General features: G+C 38.0%; 1 protein-coding gene across 2 annotated transcripts in view; it reads right to left on the reverse strand.

The window, feature by feature from the left end:
- Positions 1-15,340, reverse strand: part of scyl2 (SCY1 like pseudokinase 2) — an 89,228-nt gene that overhangs the window by 32,790 nt on the left and 41,098 nt on the right. For both annotated transcript variants that reach the window (XM_059977560.1, XM_059977561.1), the window contains 2 exons: positions 6,959-7,180; positions 1,088-1,204 (listed from right to left, as the gene is read on the reverse strand). In XM_059977560.1, coding sequence (XP_059833543.1) covers positions 1,088-1,204; positions 6,959-7,180 — 339 coding nt within the window. The remainder of the gene's footprint in view (positions 1-1,087; positions 1,205-6,958; positions 7,181-15,340) is intronic.

Here is a 15,340-nt window from a genome sequence, read left to right on the forward strand (position 1 = left end):
CCGTATGTTTCAATGTACCCGTGACAAACAAATCTGAAGCTTATCCTATTGCCACCAGGAAGGAGGTACAGTAGCCTGAAGACCCACACTCAACATCTTAGAATTAGCTTTTTTCCCTCCACCATTAGATTTCTGGATGGTCCATGAACCGATCAACACTACATCACTATTCCTCTTTCGCATTATTTATTTATATATTATTGTAACTTAATATTTTATATCTTGCACTCTACTGCTGCCACAAAACAATAAATTTCACAACATGTATCACTGATAAAAACCTGATTCTGATTCAGATGCCCTGCCTTCCTCAAATGAGTGTAAAGTTCCTCAAGCAACTCTTCTAAGAAATCGACCATCCCTGCTGGACTTGTTTGTGTCCAGGACAAAGATGTGTGAAGGAAAAACTCTTATGGACACTACCCACCCTGCAAACTGCCTTTTCCTAAAGCTCCCTTCTAGAAAGTGCTATAGAGCTATTAAAAGTAAAACTTCACACCATCTTGAAAGTTCTTTCATCCAGGCAGTTGATCTGATCAACCATTAGTTCAATCTTTCCCCTTTATCTATTATTACCTCTTTCATTGCTCTGTAAACTCGTTGATAATGCTGATTACATTGTAAATGCATGCTAGTATTTATGTGCTGATGCACATTTTATTTCACATCCTCTTGACTAATTTTATTAGATTTTTTCACTATACACAATTCTTTATTTTTATATCATTCTTTATAGTTGTTGAAGGTTGCTGTCTCTTGAATGCTGTTCGCTGACCGTCACACCATAGCAAGTTCTTAATAATGTACATGTATATGGGAAATAAAGTTGATCCTTGATCCTATGAAGGGTAAGGAGCTTTCCCTGAAGTACCGGGCTGAACTAAATCACTAAACGCACAGATTGGCCTATCATTTATCAATCTGTTGTTTCAGGAAGCCTGAGGTGCATAAAATGTGTGTTCTTTTTGTTGGCTGCTTTGTAAAAGTACTTCCACTGCTGAGAACTACAAAATTACTGGGCAGGAGAAAGAATCATCTGGTTTCAACAAGTGGAGAGATGTAATTTCATATCTGTGTGCCTGCTCACCTTACACAGCTGATCAGCATCTGGTCTCACAGCAGGCGTTACATTTAGGAGCAACTTCAGATGCTCCCGGACCTCCTCGGGAACCTTCTGCAGTATGCCAGGGCCTAATCGAGTGAGCTGCAAAAACAGAAAAGATGTTCATAATTCAATCCTCAAACCAAACAACGCCAAGTCACATTTTGGAAAATCACTCACAAACTTGATTGATTTATTTTATCTCTCGAACTGTCAACATGAACCCATTGACTGGAAGACTTCAAAAACCTATCCCCACAGCAACCCTGACCTCCACCCCTCAACCTCCCCCTTATGAAGGGTAGAGATGTGGTAAATGTAAGCAGGCTTTACCTACTGAGGTTGGGTGAGACCAGAACTCGAGGTCATAGGTGAAGGGTGAAAGGTGAAATGTTTAAGGTGTAGCTGAGCAGCAATTTCTTCACTCAGAGAGTGGGCAAGAGTGTGGATCGAGCTGCCTGCAGAAGTGGTGGATGCAGATTTGATCACAAAATTTAAGTTTGGATAGGTTCACAGATGGGAGGGGTATTGAGGGCTATGGTCCAAGAACAGGTAGATGGGACTAAACAAAGTAATAGTTTGGCATGGGCTAGATGGGCCTTAGGGCATGATTCTGCACTGTAGTGTTCTATTACTATATTACCTCTGTCTTACCCATTCCTCTGCTTGTTTGCACCTTAAAGCTAATTTATTTTCACTGTTTCCTGGTATTGACAAAGGGTCTGTGACTTGATGACTGTTTCTCTTCCCACAGATGCTGCCTGACCTGTAGTGTTTCCAGCAAACTATTTAAGACACTTGCTCTATGTTTTTATTCTTGCAAGATACACAAAAGAAAAATAACTTATGTGGTAAAACAATTAAAAGACCAATGATGGCAGCTGAGCCCTGGACGCGTGTTTTAATCAAATACTTAAACACAGAGAGAAGAATGGAATTAGGGGTCAGGCTGGGAATTAGACACAAATGTGAGAGGTTAGATAGAGGTCAGGCCTGAGTCTAGGCCTCTACTTTACGTTACACTCTCGAAGGCGAGCGACAACATAGATGAAGGATGGATGTCAGCCATGGACAAAGACCAGCAAATACAATGGCTGGTTCCCCAAGCTATGCGAGTCAGTGAATCTGAAGTTCAGCCGTGAGGTCAACACTGAAGTTCAAAGCCCGAAGATCAATTAGAAGCCTGGAAATTGAGGCCCGTTGACCAGAACCATGAATTCCAGTCTATTGGGGAAGTCGGAGGCCTGATATCTGTGAGTCCGATGAAAGCTGAGGTCCAGGAGGCAGCCTGTTCTGTGGTTGAGGACTGTTTGTATATGTGAGAAGGTGCACAGATGAGAGGAAGTAAAGCCACCAGTTTTGCTGCTGTTCCACTGAACATTGGGGGATACGCAATGTTTGCGCTGGAATGTGTGGCAACACTCGCAGGCTGCCTCCAGCATATTCTTAGCTTGTGTTGGTTGTTAACGCAAATAACGCATTTCACTGTAGGCTTCGATGTGCATATAATAAATGAATCTGAATCAATCTACTTCCTTCAGGCCTTGCATTTTATTTGTCTGCCTCCACTGCAATTTCTCTGTAACTGTAACACAACATTCTGCATTCAATTTTGTTTTTGCTACCTCAATGTATGTATGCATGCAATGATCTGCCTGGAAGGCACACAATAAAAATGTGACAATATTTTTTGGATGGTACAGGTGACAATAAAAACAAACTATTCCAGGAATTGGAGACTTGGGGGATGAATTATCTCCCTAAAATATAAAGGTTAGTTTTACTTGTCACATGTACATTGAAACATACAGTATCATTTGTGTCAACTAGCAACACAGTCTGAAGATTGCTGAGGGCACCCTGCAAGTATTGCCATGCTTCTGATGCCAACACTAAGCCTTACATTAACACTAAGTAACACTAAGATTCTTTAGATTAAGACCAATTGCAAAACACAAGTACCGTAAATTCCGGACTATAAGCCGCTACTTTTTTCCCACGCTTTGAACACTGTGGCAACACAGCGGCCTATACTACGGTGCGGCTAATGCATGTTTTTTTTTCATGCCGCCAAAAACATTTTGCCTCGTAACAGTAGACCAATAAAATTGATGAGTAGTTCACAGAGGTCCAATGAAATTGTACGATAAGTCAAGCGCACTTTCACAATTAAATTATTGTAAATCAGTCATTTGTACTCGCCCTCATCAACATGGAAAACACTCGAAGAAAAGCATATGATGCAGCTTTTAAGTTAAAGGCGATCAATCTGGCGGTTGAAGGAGGAAATCGAGCTGCTGCACATAATCTTGGCATAAATAAATCGATGGTGAGACAGTGGAGACGCCAGCGTGAAGAACTGAGTCAATGCAAAAAGACGACAAAAGCTTTCAGAGGTAATCATAGCAGATGGCCCGAACTTGAAAACTTTCTTGAAGACTGGGTTAACACACAGAGAGCAGGCGGCCGCGGTGTTTCCACCGTGCAGATCAGACTGAAGGCAAAGCAATCGCCACCAGAATGAAAATCGAAGATTTTAGAGGTGGGCCATCGTGGTGTTTTAGATTTATGAGACGAAAAGGCCTGTCCGTCAGGGTACGCACGACTCTGTGTCAGCAGCTCCCTCCCGACCACGAGGAACAGCTTGCTAACTTCCGCACATTCACTCAAACAAAGATAGCGGAGAATTCCATCGGGCCAGATGATATCATAAATATGGATGAAGTACCTTTGACGTTTGACCTGCCTCTCACTCGGACTGTTAATAAAACAGGTGACTCGTCCATCACACTGTAAACAAGTGGCCATGAGAGAATGCATTTTACTTGTGTTCTGAGCTGCACAGCATCCGGACTAAAGCTTCCACCGATGGTGATTTTTTAAGCGGCTGACAATGAAAGTTCAGTGAAAGCTGCCATCAAGAGTACAAACTCAATTCCAGCTGTGATTCCTGGGGGCACCACGAAGTATTTGCAGCCACTGGACATCAGCGTGAACCGGGCATTTAAAGTGGCGCTGCGCGTTGAGTGGGAGTCTTGGATGACGAGCGGCGAGAAATCCTTTACCAAAACAGGACGCATACGAAGAGCATCTTTATCTCAAGTCTGCCAGTGGATCCTAAATGCGTGGAGCCGTGTCACAACATCCACCATCACCAGCGGGTTTCGAAAGGCTGGACTGCTGCGTGATGAAGAGGACCGCGTGCGCTCAAGTGAGAGCAACAACGAAGAGACTGAAGTGAGTGACGAGATCCTGAGGTTTTATTCAATTCGGACACTGAAGAAGAGGACTTTGATGGTTTTAGTGCGCAGGAGGAAGATGAAGAAGGCGATCAATAACTTTTCTTGGTAGGCTGCAGTATATATATTTTTTTTACCAGTCGTTAGGAGATATTGGAATGTTGTTCGTGCACTGTTCAGTAAAAAAGTATACGCAACGTAATTTGTGTGTTACCGATACGTATGTATATTTAAAAGTAGCTGTGTTACAGGCACTGTTCGAAAAAACGCATTTGCAATATGTATTTGTTTATGTTACCGTACAGATTTAATTAAAAGTTAAAAAATCCTCACGTGTAATATCTTTCTGTGTAAATATCTCATATTACAACGTGGGACACCTGCGGCTTAAAATCCGGTGCGGCCTGTACAAGTACAAAATTGATTTTCTTTCTAAAATTAGAGCGTGCGGCTTTTAATCAGGTGCGCTCTGTAGTCCGGAATCTACGGTAAAATAGTTCACTCCCTCAGAGGAATGTGAATAGAGGCTAACAAGTGAAATTTTCAAATAGGTCGAGACAGTTTTGCTAGGTACAGTACAAAGGACAATGAAATCAGCCATGATTTACTGAATGGCACCACAGACTTGAGGATCTGAATGGTCCATTACTACAAAGCTGGAGGGAGCCAGGGTTAAATCCTTAAGTGACTCTAAAGGGACAGCTACTATTGTCATTTTGAATGAGTGAATGCAAATAAACTTCCTGCTGGAAGGATGACAGAGAGATGGCAGGAGGGAGAAATATCAGACACTGAAGAATATGGTGAGTATGGGAATGGGCTCATGGCTACAGTGACAAAGGATGTTCAGTACAATTTAATTAGAGCCAGTTCAGTGCCAGGGAAAAGAGGAGATTCATTTTTTGTAATTTATTTTTTATTGAAGTTCATCATCAAACAAACATTTCCATAAGATGTATTTCAGACTTTGTACATACGTATCATATAATCATATATATCACAAATCTCCACAAAGTATTTATCTGAGGTATACACTTATAGAAAAGAGTGGAAAGAAAAAAACAAGCAAAAGGAAAAAAAACTATGTACAAGTAGGGAGTGATCTTTTTTTTTACAACAGATTCATTGATTTGTGAGAATAAAATCAGGCCTATGAGGTATTATGTAGTTAAACCATTTTTCTGGAAAGGAGGAGATTCAAACACTGGAGTGGTTGGAAAAGGCAACACAAATTTGTGAGGCAATAGCAGATCAGAGGAAGAAAATGAGTTTGAAACTAGAGCACTGTGTTCCATGTGAAAATGAGTTAAAAGTCCACTGGAGACCCAGCAACAGGCAGCTGTGCTGGGATTGGAGGACAATGTATTTGTGTGCGTGGAGGGGGGGGGAGGGAATGGGGTTTGCTTTGCAGTTCAAAGTTCAATGGTTCAAAGGTCATTTATTATCAAAGCATACAACTCTAAGGTTTTTCTTCTCCAGATAGCCACAAAAACAAGAAAAAAAGTATAACAGGACAATCGTTAACCCCCAAATTCTCCCTTCCTGTACAAAAAAAATAAAATGGAACAGGCATATCGGCTCCCAATCCCCATTCCCACACACACAGAAAAATGAGAAAGATCAGGTAAAAAAAACACAGAATATAAAAATCCATAAGACTGAAAAAAGTCCATATTCAAAACGCAGAAAACCTCTCTCCAGGCACAGCATGTCTCTCCCCTCTCTCGCCTCCCACAGCAGAGTGACCCCACCAGCGATCAGAAAGCAGTCTCCCCTCTGTTGTTAATTGTTGTCTGCTGAGCATTGAGGGCATGCTATATTGATGCAGAAGGTGTGGCGACGTTTATGGGCTGCCCCAGCACATCCTTAGGTTGTGTTGGTTGTTAACACAAATGATGTGTTTCACTGATGTATGCATGAGGAGTAAATTAATCTGAGTCTGAAAAGTCAATATTCTGTAGAGGGAATTAACAACAATGGCTTTTATGAGCCCTGAAATGATGACAGTGAGATTATTGCAATATATGAAGGGAAGTGGGACAAGCAGTTGAGAGGGTCATTATCTCACATCAGAGGTGGTCCAGGGCCCAAGGGTAGGGAGACCTTAAGACATAGGAGCAGAATTAGGCCATTCATCCTTTGAGTCTGCTGCCATTCCATCATGGCCAATTTATTATCACTTTCAACCCCAGTCTTTATAAATCAAGAACTTATCAAACTCTACTTTAAACATACCCAATGACTTAGCCTCCAAAGCCATTTGTGGCAATTAAGTCCACAAATGCACCACTCTCTGGCTGAAGAAATTCCTCCTCATCTCTGTTCAGAAGGAACGTCCTTCTGTTCTGATGCTGTGCCCTCCGGATCTAGACTTCCTCACTGGAGGAAACATTCTCGTCCCCTTTATCTAGGCCTTTCAATAAAGACTAGGAAGTAGGTTCTGGGAGACATGAGAGGAAAGGAGGTGGGTAAGAGGTGGATTCAAGAGATCAGCCAGTCTGATAAAAGGTCATCGTCCTCAGCACACTACTGCTCTCTCCACAGATGCTGACTAACCTGCTGAGCATTTGCAACACTGCTGGTTTTTATTAATGTTCATTACCTACATTTCAATTACCTGATCCAGTTGTCTGCTGAAACTCTTGAAGATGTCCTGCTTGTTAACTTCAAAGATGGGTGTGCCGTCATTAAACACGGTGAACATGACACCTCCTAAGGAGTACATGTCACTGGCCAGATCACAGCTCACCGATAGAATGTACTCTGGAGCAACGTACTCTGGGTTTGGAAGGCACAAAGGAGGAAGGTTTGGGTCCCACTCCTTGCATGTAAATTTAAGCTGCAAAAGGGAACAAGGAAAATATAAACACAAGAGATTCTGTAGATGCATAATAAGAGTCTGGCATGGGGTAGATGGGCCAAAGGGCCAGTATCTGTGCTGTAGCATTCTATTAGTATGTTGGAAATCTTGAACAACACACACAAAACGCTGGAGGAACTCGACAAGCTAGGTAGCATCTCTGCATGAAAATCAAGTGTCAAAGTAGCTGACCCGAAATGTCGACTATTTATTCTTTTCCATGGATGCTGCTTGACTTGCTGAGTTTTTCCAACATTTTGTGTGCATTATTCCAGATTTCCATAGAAAGGAATAAACAATCAATGTTACGGGTTGACTGCTGATTTCTCTCCATAGATGCTGCCTGACTTGCTGAGTTCCTCCAGCATTTCAAGTATGTTCCACACAAAATAAACCTGATTTAACTAAATACAAATTCTAAAACTCAGCTGTTTGTTCATTTTTATTTAATTTCTACGCAGGTTCACTGCAGACAACGCAAGCCGCATTATCCACTGCAAACAGTCTTTGGTCCAGCAATGTTTAGCCACCTCATGGTAAGGTTTGCCAATGACACAAAATTAGGGGGGGGGGGGGGGGATTCTGGTTCAGGCAGCAGAATCAATACAGTTAGATCTAAAAAAAAATCAGGATGTGGGCAGATAAATGGCAGATGAAATTTAATACAAGTAAATGTAAAGTATTACATATAGGAAGCAGAAACATTAGCTATAAATACACAATGGGAGGCTTTTTTTAAAAACTTTTTTTTATTAAATTTTCAGATGATTACAGAAAGAAAGAAAAAATACCCTTTCCCCCCCTAACATCCCTATAGAGAAAAAAAAGAAAGAAAGAAAGAAAGAGTGCCTGGATATCAGAAGGTCCCCACATGCTCCACGGAGTTCGTAATAACTTTAGTATATATATTTATTTATTTCCCCAAATAACCAATTATTTATCTTCAGAGCACCTACATATTTAATCCTGACTTTTGTAAATAAGGGCTCCAAATTTTCAAAAATATTTCGTATTTATCTCTTAAATTATAAGCAATTTTTTCAAGTGGAATACAGATGGAAATTTCATTCTTCCAACGATCTATACTTAAATATGCATCCGATTTCCAAGTAACTGCAATAGTCTTTTTGGCTACTGCCAGTGCAATTTTTATAAATTCTTTCTGATACTTATTCAATTTGGGTTTCGATTTTATCCCTTTAATTTCGCCTAATAAAAATAATATTGGATTATGTGGAAGTTGTGTTCCAATAATAATTTTGTCCAAAAAGGTTGAATTTTAGAACAAGACCAAGTAGAATGTAAAAAAGTACAAATTTCTTGGTTACATCGGAAACACTGATCAGATAAATTTGGATTTAATTTATTTATTTTTTGTGGTGTAATATATAATTGATGTAAAAAATTATATTGCACTAATCTTAACCGGACATTTATTGTATTTGTCATACTATCAAGACATAGTCTTGACCAATTTGTTTCTTCAATTTTAATATTCAAGTCACTTTCCCATTTTTGTCTTGACTCATGGACTCATTGTTTAGTTGCCTGTTTTCGAATCAAGCTATACATACAAGAAATAAATTTTTTAGTTTTTCCTTTTTGAATTAAAGTTTCTATTTCACTAGATTTCGGCAATAACATTGTTTGACCTAATTTTTCTCTTAAATAAGCCCATAATTGGAAGTAACAAAAAAGCGTGTTATTTGATACTTTATATTTATTATTTAATTGATCAAATGACATTAATATACCTCCTTCAAAACAATCTATATATCTAATCCCTTTTTGAAACCAGTTGTATAAAAGTTGGTTATCCATTGTAAAAGGAATAAATTTATTTTGAAATAAAGATCTCTTTGCTAATAAAGATTTCTTTATCTCATCATCAATATTTATCTTATTCCATAAATCAATCAAATGTTTTAATATTGGAGATTCTTTCTTTTCCCATATCCATTTAGATTCCCACTTATATATGAAATCTTCTGGTATATTTTCTCCTATTTTATCTAGTTCTATTCTAATCCATGCCAGTTTATCTTCATCAAAAAAAGATGCAATAAATCTAAGTTGATTTGCTTTATAATAATTTTTAAAGTTTGGAAGTTGTAATCCTCTGAGGTCAAATTTCCATGTCAATTTTTCCAACGATATTCTTGACATTTTACCTTTCCAAAGAAACTTCTGGGGTAATTGTATTGGTAGTGATTGAAATAAGTATTGTAGTCTAGGGAATATATTCATTTTTACGGTATTTACTCTACCTACTAATGTTATTGGTAATATCATCCATTTATCAAGACTTTCTTGAATTTTTTTCAATAATGGTAAGTAATTTAATTTGTATAAGTTCTTTATATCATTATTGACTCTTATACCTAAATATTTTATACCATTTGCTGGCCATCTAAATTGAGTTATTAATCAACATTGACTATAATCTCCTTTAGTAAGAGGTAAAATTTCACTTTTATCCCAATTTATTTTGTAACCTGATACTTTCCCATATTCTTCTAATCTAGAGGATAATTTACGCAACGAGTGCAATGGGTTTGTTAAATAAAGCAGAACATCATCAGCAAATAAGTTAATCTTGATTAACTTTGAAACCTTTAATACCTGGGTCCATTCTAATTAATTCAGCTAATGGTTCTATCACCAACACAAATAAAGCAGGTGATAATGGACAACCTTGCCTAGTTGACCTTGTTAACCGAAATTATGTTGAAATTTGACCATTTGTCACTACTTTAGCTTTGGGATTAATATTTAAGTTTTTGATCCATTTTATAAAAGATACCCCTAATCCATATTTTTCCAATACCTTAAATAAAAAATCCCATTCCAATCTATCAAGTGCTTTTTCTGCACCTAAAGCAACTACCACACTCATTTCCTCCCTCTTTTGAGCCAAATGAATTATACTAAATAACTGAGTTACATTATCTGCCGATTGTCTATTTTTAATAAATCTTGTTTGATCCATATGTATTAATTTTGGTAAGTATTTAGATAGTCTGTTAGATAATATTTTTGCTATTATTTTATAATCAGTATTTAACAAAGAAATAGGTCTATATGATGTTGGCTTTAAAAGATCTCTATCTTTTTTTGGCAATACTATTAAAATAGCTGTCGAAAAAGATTCTGGAAGTTTATGCGTTCTTTCCGCTTGATGTATTAACTCCATAAAACGGGGAATTAATAAATCTTTAAACTTTTTATAAAATTCAGGTGGAAAACCATCTTCTCCTGGAGATTTATTACTTTGAAATGATCCTAAAGCTTCTTCAACCTCTTTTAATGTAAAAGGCATATCTAATCTCTTCTGTTCTTCCGTATTTAATTTTGGAAGAGTTATTGTGATAAAAACCTTTCTATCTTGACATTATCATTTTGTGATTCTGATTTATACAATTCAGAATAAAAATTCTTGAGAGTTTCATTAATTTCTAAAGGTTTATAAGTAATTTTATTTACTCTTGTTCGAATTGCATTTATCGTTTTAGAAGTCTGGTCTGTTTTTAACTGCCATGCAAGGACCTTATGTGATCTTTCACCTAGTTCATAATATCTCTGTTTAGTTCTCATAATTGCTTTTTCTGTTCGATATGTCTGAAGTGTATTATATTGTAACTTCTTATTAATAAGTTGTCTTCATTTCTCTTCTGTCATATATCTTTGAGATTCTTTTTCTAATTTTGTAATCTCTTTTTCCAATTGATCTATTTCTATCATATATTCCTTCATAATTTTAGAAGTATAACTTATTATCTGACCTCTCAAATATGCCTTCATTGCTTCCCACAATATAAATTTATCATCAACTGAATGTGAATTTGTATCTAAAAAAACTGAATCTGCTTTTTCATAAAATCACAAAGATCTTGAAGCTTTAGTAACATTGAATTAAATCTCCATCTATAAATTGATTCCTCTTTATCTATCATTATCATTGTCATTATCAAAGGAGAATGATCTGACAATATTCTCGCTTTATATTCCATGTTTTTCACTCTATCTTGCATATTCGTTGATATTAAGAAAAAATCTATCCTTGAATATGTTTTATGTCTATTTGAATAAAATGAATAATCTCTTTCTTTTGGGTTAATTCTTCTCCATATAGCAATCAAATTTAAGTCTTTCATCAATGATAGAGTTAATTTTGCTACTTTTAATTTTGTGACAACCTTCATTGATCTATCTAAAACTGGATCTAAACAAAAGTTAAAATCTCCACCTATTAATATTTTGTCATGCGCGTTAGCCAAATTCAAAAAGACCTCTTGTATAAATTTTACATCATTTTCGTTTGGTGCATAAATATTCATAAGAGTCCATAATTCTGAAAAAAATTGACAATGTATAATTACATATCTCCCCGCCGAATCAATTAATACATTTTGTATTTTAATTGGTAAATTTTTATTAACCAAAACTGCAACTCCTCTCGCCTTTGAATTAAATGAAGCTGCAATAACATTTCCAACCCAGTCTCTTTTTAATTTCTGATGTTGTATCTCCATTAAGTGTGTTTCTTGTAAAAAAAGCTATATCTATTTTCATTTTTTTTAATGTATGTTAAAATTCTTTTTCTTTCCACCGGTCCATTAAGCCCATTAACATTAAATCTTTAAAAATTCAGTAAATTAGTCATTATTTTCAATTATGTTACTCCAATCTATAATAATACCTAATCTTTCAACTTTTGTCGTATCTTGGGAAATCTTTCTAAAATTCTCCATGTTGCTATGTGTGTTCCCACCGATCATCCAGGCAGAAAGATAGAAGAAAAATAGAGTATAAAGAAAAAAACAAAATACCCCCCTAACTAATGTTGTGAAAAAAAAAGAACACAACATTACCCCCCTCTATTGTACAGGTCATGGCGATCGCCATGATTACACACGTGAATACTGTAGTAATCCCAAAGCTCCCCAGCCCCCCGCAACATAAAAAAGTATATATAAGAAAAAAAAGTACTATTCTCAATTAGTATATCGGAAATTTTGCTTTTCTCCCCTATGTCATCCTTAAATGTCCATCACTTCCATTCACTGTCTCTGTCTCCATCTTTAATCCATTACACTTGGAGATCTCTATGTGTAATTAGAAAGTATTTGGAAGATTTTGTGGAAACTTCTCCGCTTCTCGATAATCGGTAAAAAATCTTCATTTTCCCTCCTCCAAAAAAATTACCTTTTCCCATTAAACTCTTTTCGCTGGGTTAAATTCCTTCTTTCTCTTCAAAAGGTTATAACTTATATCAGGATAGAAAAGAACTGCCTTCCCTGCTATCATCAATGGCCCGTTTTTTTTGGCACATTGGGCAGCCGCCTTCAGGATCTTTTCTTTGTCTTGGTATCTTAAGCATTTTATCAAAATTGATCGTGGATTTTGGTCAGCTTGAGGTCTTGACCTTAAGGCTCTATGAGCCCTTTCAATTTCAATTAGAGTTTCTCCTTCCATTTCTAATTTTTCAGGAATCCGTTTTGAAAAAAATTATTGGATCTTCTCCTTCTATATTTTCTTTAAGTCCAACAATTTTAATATTATTTCGTCTACTAAAATTTTCAAGCTTATCAACTTTTTCCAACATCTGTTTTCTTTCTAATGTCCAGGCAGTAATATCATCTTCCATTTTATTCATTCTTTCAACCATGTCTTCCGTTGTAGTTTCCAAATCTAAAATTCCCTTTTCCATTTTTTCCTTTTTGTCATTTTCTCAAACATAATCTCCACATTTATCATTTTTTTAGATTACTTATAATGCGCCTAATTTACGCATTATTTGCATCAAAGTCTTTTCTACATTTCCAGAAGAACTTTTACCTCCATCTTCGTCTGATTTTTCCAGAGAATCGGACTCTCCCTCAGATTCACTTTCACTTTCGGTTTCATTCGTAACTAGGATTTGTAGTTCAGGTTGTTCTCGTTTGCGCATGCTCCTTCCTTCACGATTGCGCAGTTCTCGTTGTTCTTTTTCTTTAGAAATGGTCGATGTTGCCGCAGTTTCCTGTTCTGTATCGCCGGTGGTATAATGTACCTGAACCCGCGGTTCTGTGGCAGAGGTGGGCCTTGATTCTGTTCCAACTTGCGTTGTCTTCAAGGTAGTAGTTTTCTTCATCTTCTGTTTATAAGGCATAACTTGAAACAATCCGGAGTAGTTTATAAGTAACTTTTAGAAAGTATTAACTAACTTTTCTTCACTTAAACATTAATTTACTGATTTTTTACAGGAGAGCTGGGTTCCAGCGTCTCAATCCTACGTCATCACGTGACGTCCCCACAATGGGAGGCTCTTGAGTTAAAAAGTGCACTGCATGAGAAGGATTTGGGTATCCTGGTAGACTTCTTGCTATCAACAACTAGATCAGAAATACTGTATAATAAAAAAAAGTGAGGTAGTGTCCAAAGCTTCAATGTCCATTTAGGAATCAGATGGCAGAGGGGAAGCTGTTCCTGAATCACTGAGTGTGTGCCTTCAGGCTTCTGTACCTCCTACCTGATGGTAACAGTGAGAAAAGGGCATGCCCTGGGTGTTGGAGGTCCTTAATAATGGATGCTGCCTTTCTGAAACACTGTCCCCTGTAGAAAGGCTACTTTGTAGGCTAGTATCCAAGATGGAGCTGACTAGATTTACAACCCTCTGCAGCTTTTTTCAGTCCTGTGCAGTAGCTGCTCATAACATATGCAGCCTGTCCACGGTACATCTACAGAAATTTATGAGTGTATTGGTTGACATTCCAAATCTGTCTTGCCTTCTTTATAACTACATCTATATGTTGGGACCATGTTAGATCCTCAGAGATCTTGACACCCAGGAACTTAAAACTGCTCACTCTCTCCACTTCTGATCCCTCTATGAGGATTGGTATGTGTTCCTTTGTCTTACCCTCGTGAAGTCCACAATCAGCTCTTTCATCTTATAGACGCTGAATGCCAGGCTGTTACTGCGGCACCACTCCACTAGTTAGAAACACAGAAAACCTACAGCACAATACAGGTCCTTCAGCTCACAAAGCTGTGGTGAACATGTCCCTACCTTAGAACTACCTAGGCTTTACCCATAACCCTCTATTTTTCTAAGCTCCATGTAGCCATCCAGGAGTCTCTTAAAAGACCCGATCGTTTCTGCCTTCACTGCCGGCAGCCCATTCCACGCACTCACCACTCTCTGCGTAAAAACCTTATCTTTGACATCTCTTCTGTACCTACTTCCAAGCACCTTAAAACTATGCTCTCTTGTGCTAGCCACTTCAGCCCAGTGAAACCTCTGACTATCCACACGATCAATGCCCCTCATCATCTTGTACACCTCTGTCAGGTCACCTCTCATCCTCTGTCGCTCCAAAGAGAAAAGGCCGAGTTTGCTCAACCTATTTTCATGAGGTGTGCTCCCCAATCCAGGCAACATCCTTGTAAATCTCCTCTGCACCCTTTCTATGGCTTCCACATCTTTCCTGTAGTGAGGTGACCAGAACTGACCACAGTACTCCAAGTGGGGTCTGACCAGGGCCCTACATAACTGCAACATTACCTCCTGGTTCTTAAACTCAATTCTACGATTGATGAAGGCCAATGCATCATATGCTTTCTAACTACAGAGTCGACCTGCACAGCAGCTTTGAGTATTCTATGGACTCGGACCCCCAGATCCCTCCGATCCTCCACGCTGCCAAGAGTCTAACTATTAATACTATATTCTGCCATCATATTTGACCTACCAAAATGAACCACTTTACACTTATCTGGGTTAAACTCCATCTGCCACTTCTCAGCCCAATCTTGCATCCTATCAATGGCCCGTTGTAACTTCTGACAGCCCTCCACACTATCCACAATACCCCCAACCTTTGTGTCATCAGCAAATCTACTAACCCATCCTTCCACTTACTTATCCAGGTTATTTATAAAAATCATAATGAGTAGGGGTCCCAGAACAGACCCCTGAGGCACAACACTGGTCACCAACCTCCATGCAGAACATGACCCGTCTACAACCACACTTTGCCTTCTGTGGGCAAGCCAGTTCTGGATCTACAAAGCAATGTTCCCTTGGATTTCATGCCTCCTTACTTCCTCAGTAAGCCTTGCATGGAGTACCTTATCAAATGCCTTTCTAAAATCCAT

Source organism: Hypanus sabinus, chromosome 8 (genome assembly GCF_030144855.1).
Source record: "Hypanus sabinus isolate sHypSab1 chromosome 8, sHypSab1.hap1, whole genome shotgun sequence".
NCBI lineage: Eukaryota > Metazoa > Chordata > Chondrichthyes > Myliobatiformes > Dasyatidae > Hypanus > Hypanus sabinus.